At 48.3% G+C, this 19,561-nt stretch overlaps 1 protein-coding gene across 1 annotated transcript; it reads left to right on the top strand.

Moving 5' to 3' along the window:
• The first annotated feature begins 1,071 nt into the window (after positions 1 to 1,071).
• YARS2 (tyrosyl-tRNA synthetase 2) lies at positions 1,072 to 16,190 on the top strand. The gene is made up of 5 exons (XM_068273080.1): positions 1,072 to 1,837; positions 2,119 to 2,286; positions 3,929 to 4,084; positions 12,291 to 12,461; positions 15,776 to 16,190. Exons 1-5 carry the CDS (start codon positions 1,074 to 1,076, stop codon positions 15,933 to 15,935), a joined length of 1,419 nt encoding a protein of 472 aa, XP_068129181.1. The 5' UTR covers positions 1,072 to 1,073; the 3' UTR covers positions 15,936 to 16,190.
• Positions 16,191 to 19,561: the final 3,371 nt, after the last annotated feature.

Raw genomic sequence — 19,561 nt, forward strand, 5'->3', positions numbered from 1 at the left:
GCATGAAAATCTACAATCCCCCAGCAGAGCGAGAAATTTCCGCCTTCTCCAGTGTTTTTCTAGATTAATCTAGAAAAAAGTAACAAAATGGCCATTCATAAAGATTAGAGGAAGCGGTATGTGGACGGGAAATACCGCTTCCTCTGATTTTGCGGATTACATACAAGTGAATGGGACAGACCTCCCAGAGAGAGCAGTGCACGGAGGGACTCTGCCGGCTGAAGTGTTTCCGCATGCCTTCCGACAGCTTACCGCCAGCTTTCAGCGGGAGATCTCCGCTCTTACATCGCAGCTTTCAAGATTTTTTTTGAATGACCACCCAGAAGTGTAAAATACCGCTGCGGTATTTTCCCTCCAGGAGTTTTTTCGCCACATCTTTTTTATGAATAGAGCCCTCAGTATTCTAATCAAGCACTTCTGACTGCTGTCTGTCCTGCAAATTAACCTAACGTCCTGTCCTCTGTCGGTAATCTTCTCCTACAATCAGCCACCTTCAGCGCATTACGATAGACCCCATTCACAGCACAGAAGTGCTGCGGATTAATTACCATTGGAGGGCAGCTCTGCAGAAGCACAATCTAAGCTGTGCTATGCAGGGGCGTAGCAATAGGTGTTGCAGCGGTAGCGACCGCATCGGGGCCCTTGGGCCAGAGGGGCCCTCCCTCAACTACAGTATTAGCTCTATATTAGTCCTGTGCTCATAATAATCATTTCTATAGATACATTGAATAGTGGTAATCATTAACTAGCTGTTCCCCATCCCCTTCTTGCACCTCTGACACTGTAGTTGCCATTGGCAGGTTTTGGTGCACCGTATCAATTGTTATGTATAGAGTGCTTGGGGGGCCCCATTGTAAAACTTGCATCGGGGCCCACAGCTCCTTAGCTACGCCACTGGCTTATGTCTGATTGTGCTGCCTTCTCTCTGTGGAATGGGGAAGCGATCTCCGCAGAATGAGGAAGTCATGTCTGCCATGGAGGGCAGCTTTGAGGCAGCGTAATCAGGCATTACACAGGCACTCTACTGCGTGCGGCCGCTAGATGTCAGCAGAGAGCTCCTCCTCGGAGGTCACATGACGCACAAGATGGCGGCGCCCGTGCTGCATGCTGTCCGCTCTGTTGGGCGGCTGTGGCTGCGCTCGGTACGCGGGATGAGCTCCTCCTCCTCCTCCCCGCTGCTCTCCGGCACCCGGCGGGGGTTATTCCGGGATGTGTTCCCGGCAGAGAGCGCCCCCCAGCGGCTGCCCGAGCTGCTCTCCGCCCCGCAGACTCTGTATTGCGGGTTTGACCCCTCCGCAGACTCCCTGCATGTGGGGCACCTGCTGGCCGTGCTGGGGCTGTTACACTTCCAGCGTGCTGGGCATCACGTCATCGCCCTGATAGGGGGGGCCACAGCCCGGATCGGGGATCCCAGCGGCCGCAGCCAGGAGAGGGAGCCGCTGAGCCTGGAGCAGGTGGAGCAGAATGTGCAGGGCCTGCGGGACTGCCTGAACCGCCTTTTTTCCTACAGCCAGGAATTATATCCCACCCCCGCAGGGCAAACCCCGCCCCCTGGGAGCTTCACCGTGCTGAACAACGCCACCTGGTACCGGAAGTGGGACGTGGTGGAGTTCCTGTCCACAGTGGGACGCCACTTCCGGATGGGCACCATGCTGAGCCGCCACAGTGTGCAGAGCCGACTCCACTCCTCTGAAGGGATGAGCCTCGCCGAGTTCACCTATCAGGTCTTCCAAGCCTACGACTTCTACTACCTTAACAAGAAGCATGGCTGCCGCCTGCAGCTGGGGGGAACCGACCAACTGGGCAACCTCATGTCCGGCCACGACTTCATCCAGAGGTCCGTCCCTGCTTCAACCACAATAGTGCCATCTCTTGTGCGTGTGTTTACACAGCTTTCAATTTTTTTCTCTTTAGGAAGATAGAGCTGTGCTTTTTATTAATAGATGTTTTTGTGGCAGTCAATCTGCGTGTTGGCTGGCAGCTGCTGTATTCTGAGAGAAGTGTTGTGGCAGTTGATCTATGTTGGCTGGCAGATTATGTAGCAGTTCCTGTATTGTGACAGTTGTGTTGAGGCCGTTAATCTGTAGTTAATCAATGTGCTTGTCTCTCTTGTTACAGAACTACAGGGGAAGATGTTTTTGGCATCACCATACCTCTCATCACCAGCACTGCCGGAGACAAGCTGGGGAAGACCGCCGGTAACGCCGTATGGTTGAGCCGGGACAGAACTTCACCCTTTGAGCTGTATCAGTACTTTGTCCGGCAGCCGGATGGCTGTATAGAGCGGTAAGAACCACCTGTGACATGTATCAGGAAATTTATAACGCCTTTCTGCTAATTACAGTGGTATTTCATTGTCTCCACTGCCGTAGGATAAAGCTGGGCCCATGCTGGCTACACCAGAGCTTGGCAAACTGCGGGCCGTACCAGGCCCATTAGTACTTTTGACTTTGGCCCTTCAGCCCACCCCCACCCCTGCAGAGCAAAAGTTTAACTGCTTGCCTTTAACTCACCCAATTACAGCTTCCAGAGCTGATGTCCATTGCCACATAATGACATCATGTGACCCTGCGTCAGTACCTGCCAGCGCGTCACATGACGCCGCTGTGGCTATAGAGATCGGCTCTGTGAGAATCTGAAATTGGGTGAGTTAAACCTGTCATTATGCTCTGTTGGCAGCTCTGCAAGGAGAGAGAGGAGAGGAATGTGGCCTGCGAATGAAAAAATACACAGTGATATAGGGAAGAGGTACTAAGCTGTGTTCATAGGACCCCAGCCTCATCCAAATTGTATTAGGATCAGCAGGAGTTGGTGCCCCCTTGACCTCCACTAGTTCAGGATTTAGTGAACCTCTGAGCCAGCAGGATATAGAGCAGTGTTAGTAAATACAGTGAAAGCCTTGTATCTGTACAGATTCAGTGTGAGATCCTGGGGGAGATCTGTGCAGAGTGTCGGTGTGGGATCCTGGGGGAGATCTGTGCAGAGTGTCAGTGTGGGGTCCTGGGGGAGATCTGTGCAGAGTGTCAGTGTGGGGTCCTGGGGGAGATCTGTGCAGAGTGTCAGTGTGGGATCCTGGGGAGATCTGTGCAGAGTGTCAGTGTGGGGTCCTGGGGGAGATCTGTGCAGAGTGTCAGTGTGGGGTCCTGGGGGAGATCTGTGCAGAGTGTCAGTGTGGGATCCTGGGGGAGATCTGTGCAGAGTGTCAGTGTGGGGTCCTGGGGGAGATCTGTGCAGAGTGTCAGTGTGGGGTCCTGGGGGAGATCTGTGCAGAGTGTCAGTGTGGGGTCCTGGGGGAGATCTGTGCAGAGTGTCAGTGTGGGGTCCTGGGGGAGATCTGTGCAGAGTGTCAGTGTGGGGTCCTGGGGGAGATCTGTGCAGAGTGTCAGTGTGGGGTCCTGGGGGAGATCTGTGCAGAGTGTCAGTGTGGGGTCCTGGGGGAGATCTGTGCAGAGTGTCAGTGTGGGGTCCTGGGGGAGATCTGTGCAGAGTGTCAGTGTGGGGTCCTGGGGGAGATCTGTGCAGAGTGTCAGTGTGGGGTCCTGGGGGAGATCTGTGCAGAGTGTCAGTGTGGGGTCCTGGGGGAGATCTGTGCAGAGTGTCAGTGTGGGGTCCTGGGGGAGATCTGTGCAGAGTGTCAGTGCGGGGTCCTGGGGGAGATCTGTGCAGAGTGTCAGTGTGGGGTCCTGGGGGAGATCTGTGCAGAGTGTCAGTGTGGGGTCCTGGGGGAGATCTGTGCAGAGTGTCAGTGTGGGATCCTGGGGAGATCTGTGCAGAGTGTCAGTGTGGGATCCTGGGGAGATCTGTGCAGTGTCATTGTGGGGTTCTCTGGGAGATCTGTACGGAGTGTCAGTGTGGGGGAGAACTGTGCGGAGTGTATCTGTGCAGCTGAGCCCATACTCTGCAATGTCTCACAGTGACTTCTCTGCAGGTTCCTGAAGCTGTTCACCTTGCTGCCGCTGCCAGAGATTGAGCACATCATGCAGCAGCACAACAAGGAGCCAGAGAAGAGAATCCCCCACAAGCGGCTGGCCGCAGAGGTCACCAAGCTGGTCCATGGCAAGGAAGGACTGCAGTCCGCCAAGAGGTGAGTTCTGACCCCTAGTGGTGTATCCAGGGAAATTAGCACAATAGCGAGCGCTGGAATTATGTCCTGTCTTGGGATGGTCAATGAGATGCAAATAATTTCAAATTGATGCAGATTTATGCAGCTTGGAAATAGAGCAAACACATTTTACATCAGCAGGGTGTAGTTGGTCTATTTTCAAGCTGCATCAATTTGCATGCAAAATTTGCATAATGCTGCATCAACTTGAAATTATTTGCATCTCATTGACCAATCCTAGTCCTGTCCAAACAACTGACATCCATGTTTTAGAGCAATCTATATACCGTATTTTCCGTCGTATAAGACGCACTTTTTCTCCCCCAAAAATGGGGAGAAAAAGTCCCTGCGTCTTATACGACAAATACAGGGAATCCCCAACTAACGAACGATCGCCGATAGGAACCGCCGACCCGCCGGCACATTGGGGATTCCCTGCACTGACTCTATGTCTGCTGCGCTGCCCCCCGGCATGCCCGCATGTTCCTGCTGCCCCCCCCCCCCCCCGCTCCCGAGTATGTTGCGCTGCCCCCGCATATATGCTGCGCTGCCCCTGCATACCTGTATGTTCTGTGCCCCTCGTATACCGATGAATTAGCGGCAGTAAGCGGCTCACCTCCCTCAGTTCCCGCAGTGACAGCAGACCTTTTATGTCCCGCGCAGCTCCCCGTAGTGGAGGCTTCTGCTGTTCGCGTCATTAGCAGAAGCCTTTACTACGGGGAGCCGCGCGGGACATAAAAAGGTCTGCTGTCACTGCGGGAACTTTGAGGGAGGTGAGCCGCTTACTGCCGCTAATTCATCGGTATACGAGGGGCACAGAACATACAGGTATGCAGGGGCAGCGCAGCATATATGCGGAAGCCGGAGGCAGTGCAGCATATGTGCGGGGGGCAGCACAACATACTCGGGAGCGGGGGGCAGCAGGAACATGCGGGCATGCCGGGGGGGGCATACATGGAGGGGGTAGAGAAACATACTGGGGGCAGCACAGCACGCATGGAGGGGCAGAGGAACATACTTGGGGCAGCAGAGCACACATGAAAGGGGCAGAGGAACATACTGGGGGCAGCACAGCACACATGGAGGGGGCAGAGGAACATACTGGGGGCAGCACAGCACACATGAAAGGGGCAGAGGAACATACTGGGGGCAGCAAAGCACACATGGATTGGGCAGGAGAACATGCGGGGGAGTGGGATACACTGGGGACAGATATAATGGGATTAGAAGGTACACATGGGTATATAAGAGGATACACTGGGGACATATGGTGGACAGAAGGGGACACACTGGGGACACTCTGAAGACAGGAGGGGGCACACTGTGGACAGAAGGGAGTACATGGGGGGCCGAAGAGAGCACATGGGAGACACAATCATTGGTGGAGAACATTTACAAGACGCTCCTGGAATATAGATGCTCCAGGTTAGTATATTTTTTTTTCCCTGGTTTTTGCCCTCTAAACCAGGGTGCGTCTTATATTCCGGAGCGTCTTATACGGCGCGAAATACGGTATATAAAATCGGATGTGTGTGTGTGTGTGTGTGTGTGTGTGTGTGTGTGTGTGTGTGTGTGTGTGTGTGTGTGTGTGTGTGTGTGTGTGTGTGTGTGTGTGTGTGTGTGTGTGTGTGTGTGTGTGTGTGTGTGTGTGTGTGTGTGTGTGTGTGTGTGTGTGTGTGTGTGTGTGTGTGTGTGTGTGTGTGTGTGTGTGTGTGTGTGTGTGTGTGTGTGTGTGTGTGTGTGTGTGTGTGTGTGTGTGTGTGTATGTGCCGCGATCACTCGAAAACGGCTTGACCGATTTGAACGAAACTTGGTACACAGATCCCTTACTACCTGGGATGATATGTTCTGGGGGTCTCGCGGCCCCCCTGCACACCTGGGCGGAGCTACAAACAGCAAATCAGATTTCACCCATTCAAGTCAATGGAAAAAATGTAAAAGGCTGCCATTCTCACAGTAATCAAGCCAGAGTCCCCACACTTGGCACAGTTGGTCACTTGGTGACCGAGGTTACGAATCCAGGAAAAGTGGGAGGAGCATAACACAGCCAATCAAATTTCAGCCATTCATTTTAAATGGGAAAATGTAAACTGCATCCATTCTTACACTGTTAATCGCAGGGTTCTCAAACTTGCCACAGTTGGTCACTGGGTGAATGCGATTAAGATTCAAGAAAGTGGGTGGAGCCTACAACAGCCAATCAAAATTCACCTATTGATTTTCAAGGGGAATATTTAAACTGCTGCCATTCTTAAACTGTTAATGGGAAAGGCTTTAAACTTACTACAGTTGGTCATTGGGTGACTGGGGTCCAAATTCACTAAAGGGGCGGGGCAGCCTACAGCCAATCAGATTTCCTTAGTGGATAAACTGCTTCCATTCACCCATTTTTGATGCCAGGAACCTGAAAGCTCACAAACTTGATCACTGGGTGACCGTGTGTCAAGGTTACAAAAAGTGGGCGAAGCCAAAAACAAATTTCACTGGAAAATATAAACTGCAGCCATTCTTACACTGTTAATGGCAGGTCTCTTAAACTTTGCACAGTTGGTCACTGGGTGAATGAGATTAAGATTTTGGAAGGTGGGTGGAGCCTACAACAGCCAATAAAAATTCACCTTTCGATTTTCAAAGGTAATATTTAAGCTGCTACCATTCTTATACTGTTAATAGCAGATGCCTCAAACCTGGTACAGTTGGTCACTGGGTGATTAGGGTTCAAATCCAGAAAGGGGCGGAGCCACAAACAGCCAATCAGATTTGTTTATTTTTCAATGGGAATATACAAACTATTGATACCAAGGACCCCAAAGCTGATAAACTTGATAACTGAGTGACTGTATGTCAAGGTTAGAAAAAGTGTGCGGCGCCAACAACTTAATTTTTTACATGGCAGGGTTCCCAAACTTGAAACAATTGGCCACTGAGTGACTGGGATTAATATTCAGAAATGTGGGTGGAGCCTAAACAGCCAATCAAAATTCACCTATTGATTTTCAAGGGGAATATTTACATTGCTACCATTCTTACACAGTTAATGGCAGAGGCCTCAAACCTGATACAGTCAGTTATTGGGTGACTGGGGTCCAAATTCACTAAAGGGGGTGGAGCCACAAACAGCCAATCAGATTTTTTAGATTGATTTCAGCCATTCTGTTATTGGCAGGGTTCTCAAACTTGACACAGTTGGCCACTGGGTGACTGGGACTAATATTCTGGAAAGTGGGTGGAGCCTACAGCAGCCAATCAAAATTCATTCACAATGATTTTCAAGGGGATTATTTACATTGATGCCATTCATACACTCTTAATGGCAGAGGCCTCAAATCTGGTACAGTCAGTCACTGGGAGACTGCGGTTTAAATTCTGAAAAGGGAGTGGGCCATAAACAGCCAATCAGATTTGTTTCATTTCAATGGTAAAATGCAACTTATTGATGCCAAAGACCCCACAGCTCATAAACTTGGTCATTGAGTGACTGTATGTCAAGGTTAGAAATAGTGGGCAGAGCAAAAAACAACTAACTTTTTACATGGGAAAATATAAATTGCAGCTATTCTTACACTGTTAATGGCAGGGTTCTCAAACTTGACACAGTTGGTCACTGGGGGACTAGGATTAATATTCAGAAAAGTAGGTGGAGCCTACAAGAGCCAATCAAAATTCACCTATTGATTTTCAAGGGGAATGTTGAAACTGCTGTCATTCTTACACTGTTTATGGCAGAGGCCTCAAACCTGCTACACTCGGTCATCAAGTGACTGGGGTTCAAATTCACTAAAGGGGCGGAGCCACAAACAGCCAATCAGATTTGCTTTTCTGGATAAACTGCTTCCATTCACACAATTTTGATGCCAGGAACCCTAAAGCTCACAAACTTGGTCATTGAGTAGTGACTGTGTGTCAAGGTTACAAAAAGTGGGTGGAGTCAAAAACAGATTTTTCTGGGAAATTGTTAACTGCAGACCTTCTTCACTGCTAATGGCAGGGTTCTCAAACTTTGCACAGCTGGTTACTGGGTGACTGTGATTAATATTCAGAAAAGTGGGTGGAGCCTAAAAAAAAATCAAAATCACCTGTTGATTTTCGAGGGGAATATTAAAATTGCTGCCATTCTTGCACTGTTAATGGCACAAGCCTCAAACCTGGTACAGTTAGTCATTGGGGTTCAAATTCAGAAAAGGGGACAGAGCCACAAACAGTTTCATTTCTTGGGAAAATACAAATTATTGATGCCAAGGACCCCAAAGCTCACAAACTTGGTCATTGAGTGACTGTGTGTCCAGGCTACAAAAAGTGGGCGGAGCCAAAAACAAATTTCACTGGGAAAATGTAGGACTGCAGTCCTTCTTACACTGTTTATGGCAGGGTTCCCAAACTTTGCCCAAATGGTCACTGGGTGACAGAGTAATATTCAGGGAAGTGGGTGGAGCCTATAATAGCCAATCAAAATTATCCTGTTGATTTTCAAAGGGAATATTTAAATTGCTGCCATTTTTACACTGTTAATAGCAGATGCCTCAAACCTGCTACAGTTGGTCATTGAGTGACTGGGGTTCAAATGCTGGAGAGGAGCGCAGCCACAAACAGCCAATCTGATTTGTTTAATTTCTATAGGAATTACAAATTATTCATGCTAAAGACCCCAAAGCTCACAAACTTGGTCATTGAGTGTTTGTGCGTAAAGGTTAGAAAAAGTGGGCGAAACCAACACCAGTCAAATACATACCCGGGCAACACCGGGTCATCAGTGGGTGGAGACAAATACACATTTCACTGGGAAAATGTAAACTGCAGCCATTCTTACACTGTTAAGGGGAGGGTTCTTAAACTTTGCACAGTTGGTCACTCGTTGAATGGGATTAATATTCAGAAAAGTGAGTGAAGCCTACAAAAGTGAATAAAGCTTCACCTATTGCTTTTAAGGGAATATTTAATTGCTACTATTCTTGCACTGTTAATGGCACAGGCCTCAAACCTGGTACAGTTGGTCATTGGGTGACTGGGGTTCAAATTCAGAAAAGGGCGTGGAGCCACAAACAGCCCGTCAGATTTTTTTTCATTTCAATGCAAACTATTGATGCCAAAGACCACAAAGCTCACAAACTTGGTCATTGAGTAATTGTGTGTTAGGGCTAGAAAAAGTGGGTGGAGCCGACACTAGCCAAATACATACCCGGGCAACGCCGGGCAATCAGCTAGTTTACTATAATAACTGAAAAATACAAATCGAGCTGGCTAGTCTTATAATTATGAGGTTATTTTTTCACCAATGGTATGCAGAAAATACCAGCGACAAGCAGATTCCAATGACAAGCCGACATTAAAGGCTGCCATACACTAGTCGATTGCAAACCAGATCGACCAGCAGATAGATCCCTCTCTGATCGAATCTGATCACAGAGGGATCTATTGGCTGCCCATACACTGCACACAGATTTTGAATCGATTTCAGCATGCAATCGATTTACAATCTGTGGAGCTGCCGCCTGCCTCGCCGCTCCAATGATATCACCCGTCTGCCAGCGCGGGTCCCTGCAATCTCTCTTTTCTTCTGGCGTCTTCCTCTGTTCTCCCCTTCACTTCCTGTCCCGTCCTGTGACAAGCGTAAGTTAAAACAGTAGAGGGCACTCTACTGTTTGAACTTCGCCTTCTCACAGGAAGTGAAGAGCAGACGCCGGAAGAAGTGAGAGGCTGCAGGGACTCGCGCCGCCAGACAGGTGATATTACTGCTGCGTCGGTCTTCGCCATAATGAATGCCGCTAACGATGCACTCCCGACCCGCCGGCGATCGAGCAAAATTTTCCACCTGGACAGATCGACTGAATCGATCGATTTCGGGTGGAAATCAGTTGATCGGGCAACATCCGCGTTAACAATTTCACATTGATCGAATCTGTATTTCGATGGGAAATCGATGTGGTGTATGGGCACCCTAGCAACAATAATACTATCAATAGGCTGATATCAATAATATGAAGCTAATACCAATAATGAGCTCATATCAATGAAATGCTGATATTGGCAAAGAAAAGCAGATAACGCCAACAATAGACAGATGTCAATGACACACAAAAATGACCAACCTATAGCAGATAATACCAATAACCAGACAGATATCAATAACATGCAGTTATAAATGGCAAGCGGTTATACCCATGAACGATAGGCAGATAGTGATAAGTGGATAGGTAGGTGGGGCTATGTAGAGGATACTTCTCGGACAGATGCTAAATTTCCTGTTTCACTGAGCAGCTTGTTTCCTGTCCTCTCTGGGTTCAGCTAGTGGGTGGATCAATCTGTGTGAGCATGTGATACAGAGTAGGAAGAATAGAAAACATGTGAGTACTTTGTCCAGCTTCCCCTGTGTACATAGGGAGGCGGGGCTTATAGTTTACAGGAAGCTCCCATCTCCCCTAACAGGAAATATCAGGCTAGAGCGGTCTCAAGCCTGTATGAAGTTGTGCAGAGCTTCATGAGGGACTTTGTCCATTTAAAAAAGTATTTCTAATGCTTATACTTCTCACTAATCGACATCATCACTTCAGAATTTCTGTTGTTCAGTGTTCTTCTGATTCTAATTTCGCACATCTTGGATTGCTGATGTCATTTTAGCGGACTGACACCCCCATACAGCATTTTAGGAAAGTTCTCTTTTTTTATGCTTAGAAGAACGGGGGGCGGAGCTGGAACAATATTTACTAAAATTGGTTTGGCTCCTAAATTTGAGTGGATTTTGTCTGCAGCATGCGTGGCTGGATTCTCCTGAACACCTCATCATATTCCACACTCTCCACAGTGCTGATCATGCAAGGCTGTATAGAAATGTACGTTCAGTTGCTAGCTGCACCCAATTGTTTCAAGTTTGCATTCCGTTTTATTCAGAGTTTAGGGTTTAGTGCATAGGTTGTATCTGTTTTGAATATGAGCTGTGTACTTGACTCTGGGGAGCTCTGCGCACCTCTGTTGGTAGTCATTTCAGATGCGGCCTGATTAGGAACGCTGCCAAGTGTTTCCTGTTCTCTCTAAAAAAAAAATGCAGAGCCAAGCTGGAGAGGGTGGCGGGGAAGGGGGTCGCCCCCTCCCTCCCTCCCTCACCTGGGTTCCCCCTCCAGCTATGTCCGCTATAGCAAAAGTAATGAGCGAGCGGGGAAGCCATTGCCTTTCTTCCTCTGCTTGCAGCGTGACTTCCTGCAATGCCCAACCACTAGAGGGCGGCATTGCAGGAAGTCACGCGGCGAGCAGAGGAAGGAAAGTAATGCTTCCCCACTCGCTCATTACTTTTGCATACTTTGCTATAGTGGACATAGCTGGAAGGGAGTGGGAACAGGGGGGGACCCAGTTAAGGGAGGGGTGGTCGACCCCCCCCCTTCCCTGCCCTCTGCCCCCTTACCTGGCTGCTACCCCCATCCAGGCTACCTGGGGACACCTATGGTGGGTTACATAGAGGGGAGGAGCAGGGAGTAGGCAATACGGAACTCCCTCCATTTTTGTGTGTAAAGTAGCCAGTGTGGAGGGAGATCCGTTTTTGTATTGCCATTCATTGCCCCTGCGTGTGTCCGAGGTCCATGAAAACCCTGCAAACCTGGACCCTCCGTTCAGTTTTTCAAAGCGGATCCCCCAGATTGCCCACAGATCCGTTTTTGAAGTGGATGAAGACGGCCGCTATATTTAACATTTGTATCCGTGGCTGTGGTTTTGGACCGGGCCCAAAAATGGAGCCACGGATACATTTTAAAAACAAATGTGAACCGAGCCTAACCCTGCGATGTGCTGATAACAAAGCAGTCTGTTGCTCTGCTTATCTCTCAGACTCATTCCCGTGGCATGAGTCCTACAGCTCATCGCAGAAAAAATAAGTTACTTTCTGCAGCTTATAACCTTTATGTTGGAAGTGTCGACAGGATTACCACCTAAACTGCAGTATAGTAAACCAACCACAGGATGTCATTGAGTGTAAAATGTGATGATGATCTCTATGGTATTGTGATTTCCTGTATTCTCTGTCTTCCTCTGTTCTAAGAAAGCTGCCTTTCCTGATGGGGGTGTGTGATTTATCTCTGCATGTTTTTCTTCAGTAAAGCGTTCTAACTTGTTTTACTGGGTGCCTATCTGTGTGTAGTTGTGTTGTTGTTGTTCAGTGGTGTGTGGTGATCTCCTCCTCTAAGGCTTGCTCTGTGCCGTGCAGGTGTACGCAGGCGCTGTATCACAGCAGCATAGACGCTCTGGAGGCCATGTCTGACCAGGAACTGCAGGAACTCTTCCAGGATGCTCCGTTCTCTGAGATGCTGCATGAGCCGGGCACCCGGGTGCTGGACACCTGCCTGAGGGTCTCGGCGATCCCCGAGGGGGCGCAGGGGTACGTATGTGTGACTAAGCTAACCACTGCCTGCTCAGAGAGGTGCGATTCTACCTCCCTGCAGTAACTTTGTACAGACCCATATGTGAGATTACCCAGAATCCTCAGCTCTCCCAGAATCCCCGGGTCTCCACACTCTTCACACAGTGAAGGAGCAGCATGTCTGTGGGGATGCTCCATATCTCTGTGTCCTCCTGTCCCCCCTTCCTGTGCATTGCTGGTCAGATCCGGAGGGTGGGTGTGTTGGTGTAAACCAGCCAGTTCAGATTCTTGTAATCATCAGTGATTGGGCGATTATTTGGTGGTCATGTGGAGGTAGCCACTGAAGTGACTTTGCCACACATCATCCAACCCAATATTAGATGAGATCTCACTCATAGTATATTCATATATGTTGACCCTCACACTACATGTTTTTGGTAAAATTGATCATTGATTGGCCAATCAATATTGAAAGTGTCTACCAGGCTTAAGGTACATACACACATCCCATTTTTATTGGCCAATCGCGGGTCAGTTTTACGGCCCCCATGTAGTATGAGGGATAACAGATTTTGAATGCTAGGAGAAAATTGCGTAAGCCCTCATATTACATGGAGGTGGAAAAATTGGACAATCATGTGTATGATCACCCTAACACACATGGTGTCTCCAGGCATGGTCCACACGGCTCTGGATGGTCAGCAGTGCCTTCACAGCATATCCTGAGCAGATACATGGAGCCCTGCAGCAGCGTCCTGCGAGATGTTTACACTTATCAACGTTGTGCATATGGCCTTCCGTCATTCGGGTCCTCTGTGCTGCTGGCACCACGTCTGGGCTTTGGGGTTCCCACATTCAAATCCATGCACAATTTGGGCCCTGAATACATGAAGGACTTGCCGAAGCTGCGTGGTGCAGCTTCAGCAAGTTCAGCATGACAGAAAGCTCTGGCTCCAGAGGTTGTGAGGTGCACTCTGGGAGAGGTGTGGTTCCTCTCACAACCTCAGATCAGCAGGCTCTATAAACTTGGTCTCTCCCAGAGTGCACCTCAAAACCTCTGGAGCCAGAGCTTTCTGTCATGCTGCCCCTACTATTTAGAACTCCCTGCCACACCCAGTAAAGACAGCACCATCCCTGGAGCTATTCAAATCCAGACCGAAAAACCACCTGTTTAGCCTGGCATTTGTGGACTTGTAGAATTATTCTTCTGTACCAAAATGTACTAATCGACTAGTTAACTGGTTTGAGTCCTACGGAAGAAAAGCGCTTTACAAATGTTGTTTGTTGTGGTTGTTTAAGATCAATAGGAATGCTACCTATTTAAAGGTAGGATTCCCATTAGTCTTTTGAAATCCAATGGCAGCCTGATGCTTCTGCCGGGACTAGCAGCTTTTGTCCCCAAGCCCAGTGGTGGACAGCTTGCGTGGAAGACACAGAAGACAGGTGGTATATCCAGCCTAGTTAGAGCAGATGTTGTCCGTTCCCATAAGCTTGCACTCGTTCCGTGAGGATCCGCAGCGTATACGAGTTCTGGAAAAATCGTGCCTGTTGGGAACGTTCACTCCGCTGCCCCTCCTGTTCTGCTGCAGTGATACACGCACTGAAAGTGTGCGTGTATCCTATGTGTAAAGGGAACCTGAGATGGGTCGTGTAGGTGTATTTATACTTACCTGGGGCTTCCTCCAGCCCCATTAGGTTTGTGGGGGTCTCTTGCCGTCTTCTCTGGCTGATCCGTTCTCTTGTAAATCCCCCGATAATCCAGCTGCACGCACACCCCCTGTTGTGCTCCGGCAGACGGGGGCCTTCTGCGTCTGTGCAGGCACACAATGCTCCTGGGCATGGGTGCGTGGCGAAGTTGTGCATGTGGCCGTGCATGCGCAGAAGAAATTAAAAAAAATCATATACTGGTGCTATGTATGAACAGATACAGGTGCTGCACTGTATGTAGTACCCAGTATATAACAGTATGCAGGTGATTGACAGGTTGGATTGGTCAACTCTCCCTGAAGGTGGTCACACACCATACAATCTTTTAAATATCTGTTCAATTTAAGAATTGCAAGCAATTTTTCTGACGGATTGTAACATTTCAAAAATATGACCAATGTACCACACATAGTTAAATTTTTCCCCAATTATGATAAAAATGTTTGGAAACGCTGAGAAAATTGCTTGGGTGTGTATATTAATAAATTGACAATCTAACACACACCATACAATCTTTAGAGAAATTGAAGAAAAATATCTGGCATTCCGGATAGATAAAAATCGAAAAAAACGGGAAATCCGGATTTTTCAGTCGAATGGAAAAAAACGTTAGATTTTTTCGGGAGAGCCGATAGTTTTTATCGAATTGCCATAAAATCGGATCATTTTATTGTATCGTGTGTGTGGCCGCCTTAAGTGGACTGGTCAGCTCTCCTTGTCTCCCTGTTTATCAGAGCGGTATGGAAGAATAGATCGCGCTGTGCCCATAAAACACGCCTCTTTCACCCTTCTGGCCCCACCCTTGTATCCTATTTACCACCTCCTCTGCCTCTCAGATCTCACACATGTGCACACCCAGCGTATAAGATGACCTCTGACTTTTCAGATGATTTTCATGACTTAAAAAGTAGTCTTCTATGCCAGAATATACAGTATAAATATACTCACATGGCCCATCTCAGGTACACTTTAACATAAGATCTGTTTACACATGCTCTTCCACCCAGCTAAATTGGAGTGTGTTAGGCCTAATGTGAACTAAACCTAACTCTGGCCAATCATAAGCAGAGCAGTTGTATTCAGTGCAGGAGATTTGGGCGCAGTCAGCGCCTCCATAGACCGTAATGGGAATTACGGCTATAGCGGTGCACAGGGAGTAACTTCGCCGCCATCAGAAGACGGAGCAGAAGTTACATTTTAAAACACTATAATTCGGCCTCCAGCAATAGCTGGAAGCTGAATTACATCATTCCCCACTATCCACGTGAACCTGGAGGGGGAATAGTAATTTACGTTGCCGGGAACTTATGCAGCAGCAGGATAAGCCATACCGGTGTCCTACGCCCAAGTGTCCGGGTGGCGATTACATATGTACACATCATAAGGCAAATCTAACACACCTATAAGACCCCCTGAGTCAACCTTGTTTGATTCTGCCCTGAAACCACCACCCACCTCTGGAATTGGGAACTGCATATATATTATTGTGAAGGAAACAAAAATGTCTGCTAGAAAAACCCAGTCACGTGACAGGTGCAGCAGTCAATCAGGTGTGAGTTTGCTTGGGGGGGGGTTACAGCACAGGAAAGTGACGCTTCACTAATATTTTGCTTTCTGTGTTTCAGGTTTGACGTAATCACCAAAGGCGGCGTGAGCTTCAACCACAGGAAGGTGACCAATCCAGACGAGGTTCTGGTGCTCGGCCAGCATATCCTGCGCAACGGGCTGTCCCTCATCAGGGTGGGCAAGAGGAACGTCTACATTGTGAAGTGGCTGCAGCTCTGAGGAAAGCTCCATATGACGGACACTGTGCTACACGTAGCCCCCCTTCCTGTGAGCATAGAGGTGGTTTCCTGTGTCTATTGAGGGGGTCTCCATACACTGAGCTCTGTGTACAGAGGGGGACTTCAGTATATGGTGTGGGGGTCCTCAGTCTCCCCTTCAGTTTCTATACATGGAAGACATATTACTCTCACTATGTGAGATGGTGTTTTGTGCATAACGAGTCACTATTCTAATAAACTGGATCAGTTGTCTGGAGTTGTCTGAGGTTGGTTAAAAACGGGCAGAGCTCGGAGATGGAAGTACTAAGCCCTAAAGTGAGTCTGAAGATAAAAAAACAAAAACATACCTAAGTAGAGGGAAGGCTCTGGGTCCTATAGAGCCCTCCTGCTCCTCTATCGGTCCCTTCGTTCTACCACTGTCACCGTTATCAGACTCTGACCGATGGGTCGGAGACTGCTCACTTCTGCTGTGGGAGGCTTCGGGAGCCCAAGTGCTTCCAAAGACAGGCAGCTCTGTAGTGCGCATGTGTGAACACGCTCTCAAGTGCAGTGCGGAGCTGCCCGCCTTCCGAAGCCTCGTGTAGCGGGAGAGCCAGCTCTGGAACGAGGGGACCATGAGAGGAATGTGAACATCCTATGGGACCTAGAGCCTACCCTCTCCTTAGGCAAGTATGTTTTTTTTTTTCATGCTAGCTTCAGACTCACTTTAAAGTAAACCTGAGGTGAGGAAACTTGTTTCATGTGTGATATCTGCCTAAGTGGAGGGAAGGCTGTAGATATTGATACTAAAGAGCCTTCCTTTTCCCCTGTGCTGGCCGGCAATCCTGCGCTGTGCCTGGGTATTTCAACCTTTTGGACCTGTTAGGTTGAATAGCTCTAGAATAGTCTCCGGGCAGCCTGCAGAAGTACTTCTGAAGATGAGTGCATCCATACTGCACTATTCAGCCTATTGGGTCCAAGAGATTTAATTAACTGGGGGTGGCACAGAAACAATGGCCAGCACAGAGGAACTGGGGAGTTCTATAATAACCAGTCTTCCCTCTTCTTAGGCAAGTATCAAACCTGAGGCCACTTACCGGATTCCGGGTTTGCTTTAACTGGTCCTGGACCGACGCAGTACGAATCTACATCCAGCAGGTGGTGCTGTTGCTCTGACTGGACGTAGATTCAACGTCGCAATGAATCATGTGTTGCCACCAATCTCGCTGCTCTGCACCCGACGCAGTTGGCTCGCTCTGCTGTCTGTAAGACGGCAGAGCTCTGTAAGCAGGTCAGGAGCCGCTTTTATTGGCTCCTGACCGCGTGATCACAGAGAGCCAATTACATTGGCTCCCATTGATAGCGTCAGGAGCCAATAAAAGCAGCTCCTGACCAGCTGTCAGCACTCTACCGTCATAGAGAGGAGCCTGCGGTGATGGGGCAGCGTTGTGACCACCGGCAAGAGCGGCGATTTGTCAGGAGGCAGCGGTTTAACGTACCAGCAATCTCTGGTCCTTAAGGCGGCAGAGACTGCTGGTACGGAAGTGGTTAAAGGAAAGGTCCAAGAAAAAAATGAAATCTACTTACCCTTGGCTTCCTCCAGCCCCTAGCAGCTGATCTTTCCCACGCCGCAGCTTCACTCTCTGCCGCTGGCTCCCAGTACTGAGGAGGTCGCGAGGTCGTCCTCTACTGCGCCTGTGCAAGCACTTCTGTCATTCAAGTCCACATAGCCGGAGTGTACTGCGCAGTACACTCCAGACAACGTGGATTTGATTGACAGCTGCGCTCGCGTAGGCGCAGTAGAAGACGGCCTGGCGAGGCGCCACGGGCCAGTGGCAGAGAGTGGAGCTGCGGCGTGGGAGAGATCAGCTGCTAGGGGCTGGAGGAAGCCAAGGGTAAGTAGATTTCATTTATTTTTCCAGCTCGGATGTTACATTTAAAGAGGAACTTTAACCAAGAATTAAACTTCATACCAAATAGTAGCCGATACCCCCTTTCCCACAGGAAATGTTTACCTTTTCTCAAACAGATCATCTGGGGCAACTGTGTGGCTGATATTGTGGTGAAATCCCTCCCACAGTGTGATGTCAAGACCATGGTCCTGACAGTTTGCTCTCTGTGAACCTCATTGCATTGTGGGAAATAACAGCTTTTTCCAACTGCCAAACAACCAGTATCTCACTCTGCACAGAACTCTCAGTAACAAACCTTCCGTACAGATCACCTGGCAGAACTAAAGATATCACTGGTGTGATGTCAGTATGTAAATAGGAGAGGAAAGATTTTACAATGGGCAAATGCTGACTAAATAATCTATAAATGAATATTGTAGAAAAATAAGCAACTTTATTAATTGTTCTTTTCACTACAATTCCTCTTTAATCTGAAACTATCCTCATTCCTGAAATTCTGAAGATTGCAGAGCTGTGTGAGCTGCCTGCCAATAACTGTGATATTCCAGGTCCTGTCCTGTGAGCCACAAATCCAACTTTATTGTCCGCAGTCAATATGAATACATCATTGTCTGCTTACAGTGTTATCCATGGTGCAGGGTTTTGTATATCGCTAATTCTTGCTCCGATTGAGGCATGGTACATGCAATGCCTCTGTTATGTTATTCATGGTGCAGGGTTAGGCCAGGTTCACACTGTAAAAACTGATCCATTTAATGTGAATCTGAGGTAAGAGTGATATAGAGGCTGTCATATTAATTTCCTTTTTAAAGAGAACCAGAGACGAAGCGCCCTCTTGTATTTTACCTTATAAATCAGTGGGAACATGACAGTAAACACCTAATCTGCTCTTTGTTTCATTGTTCTCTGTTTAATCTGACTGTTATCACCTCTGATAAGAATTCCCGGCTGAGCATTCAGTTTAGCTTTGCTATAGAAATATTATAGCTGAGTCTGTCTTCTCTGGTGTCTTTTCAAGCCCAAGCCTGCCCCCTTGTGGCTCTGCTATAATGACTCAGCTATAATTATTCCCTGCAAAGCCAGACTGAGGGCTGGTACACACCGAGCAGCTTTTTCAGCGTTTCTGCAGCCGCTTGCGGCTGCGGATCTGCTTGGTCAATGTATCTCAATGGGGTGGTGCACACCAGAGTGGGAGGCGTTTTGCAGAAAAGAATCCTCCCGGGGTGAGGCATTTTTTGGATCTCGGATGCGTTTCTGCCTCAATGTTAAGTATAGGGAAAAACGCAAACCGCTCTGAAAAACGCCTGTTCAGAGCGGTTTTGCCGGCGTTTTTGTTACAGAAGCTGTTCAGTAACAGCTTTACTGTAACAATATATGAAATCTACTACACCAAAACCGCTACACAAAACCGCAAAACGCTAGCTGAAACGCTACAGAAAAATAAGAAAAAGCGTTTCAAAATCTGCTAGCATTTTGCGGATCTGCTAGCATTTTGCGGATCTGCTAGCGGTTTTTGGTGTGCACCAGGCCTGAATGCTCCGTCCAGGATTCTTATCACAGCTGCTAACAGACACTTTTAGCAGAGAGGATGAAACAGAGAGCGGAGTAGGTGTTTTCTCTAATGTTCTTACTGATCTATATAGTAAAATACATGAGGGTGCTTCGTCTCTGGTTCCCTTTAAAGGAATCCTAAAGGCAAGAAAAAAAAGAGTTTAACTTACCTGGGGCTTCTACC

This window comes from Hyperolius riggenbachi, chromosome 3, assembly GCF_040937935.1.
Source record: "Hyperolius riggenbachi isolate aHypRig1 chromosome 3, aHypRig1.pri, whole genome shotgun sequence".
In the NCBI taxonomy this organism is placed as follows: domain Eukaryota; kingdom Metazoa; phylum Chordata; class Amphibia; order Anura; family Hyperoliidae; genus Hyperolius; species Hyperolius riggenbachi.

Coding starts and splice junctions, on each gene's coding strand:
- YARS2 (XM_068273080.1), top strand. CDS start 1,074: ATGACGCACAAGATGGCGGCGCCCGTGCTGCATGCTGTCCGCTCTGTT. Junction 2,287..3,928: donor CCGGATGGCTGTATAGAGCG/GTAAGAACCACC, acceptor ACTTCTCTGCAG/GTTCCTGAAGCTGTTCACCT. Junction 4,085..12,290: donor GGACTGCAGTCCGCCAAGAG/GTGAGTTCTGAC, acceptor TGTGCCGTGCAG/GTGTACGCAGGCGCTGTATC.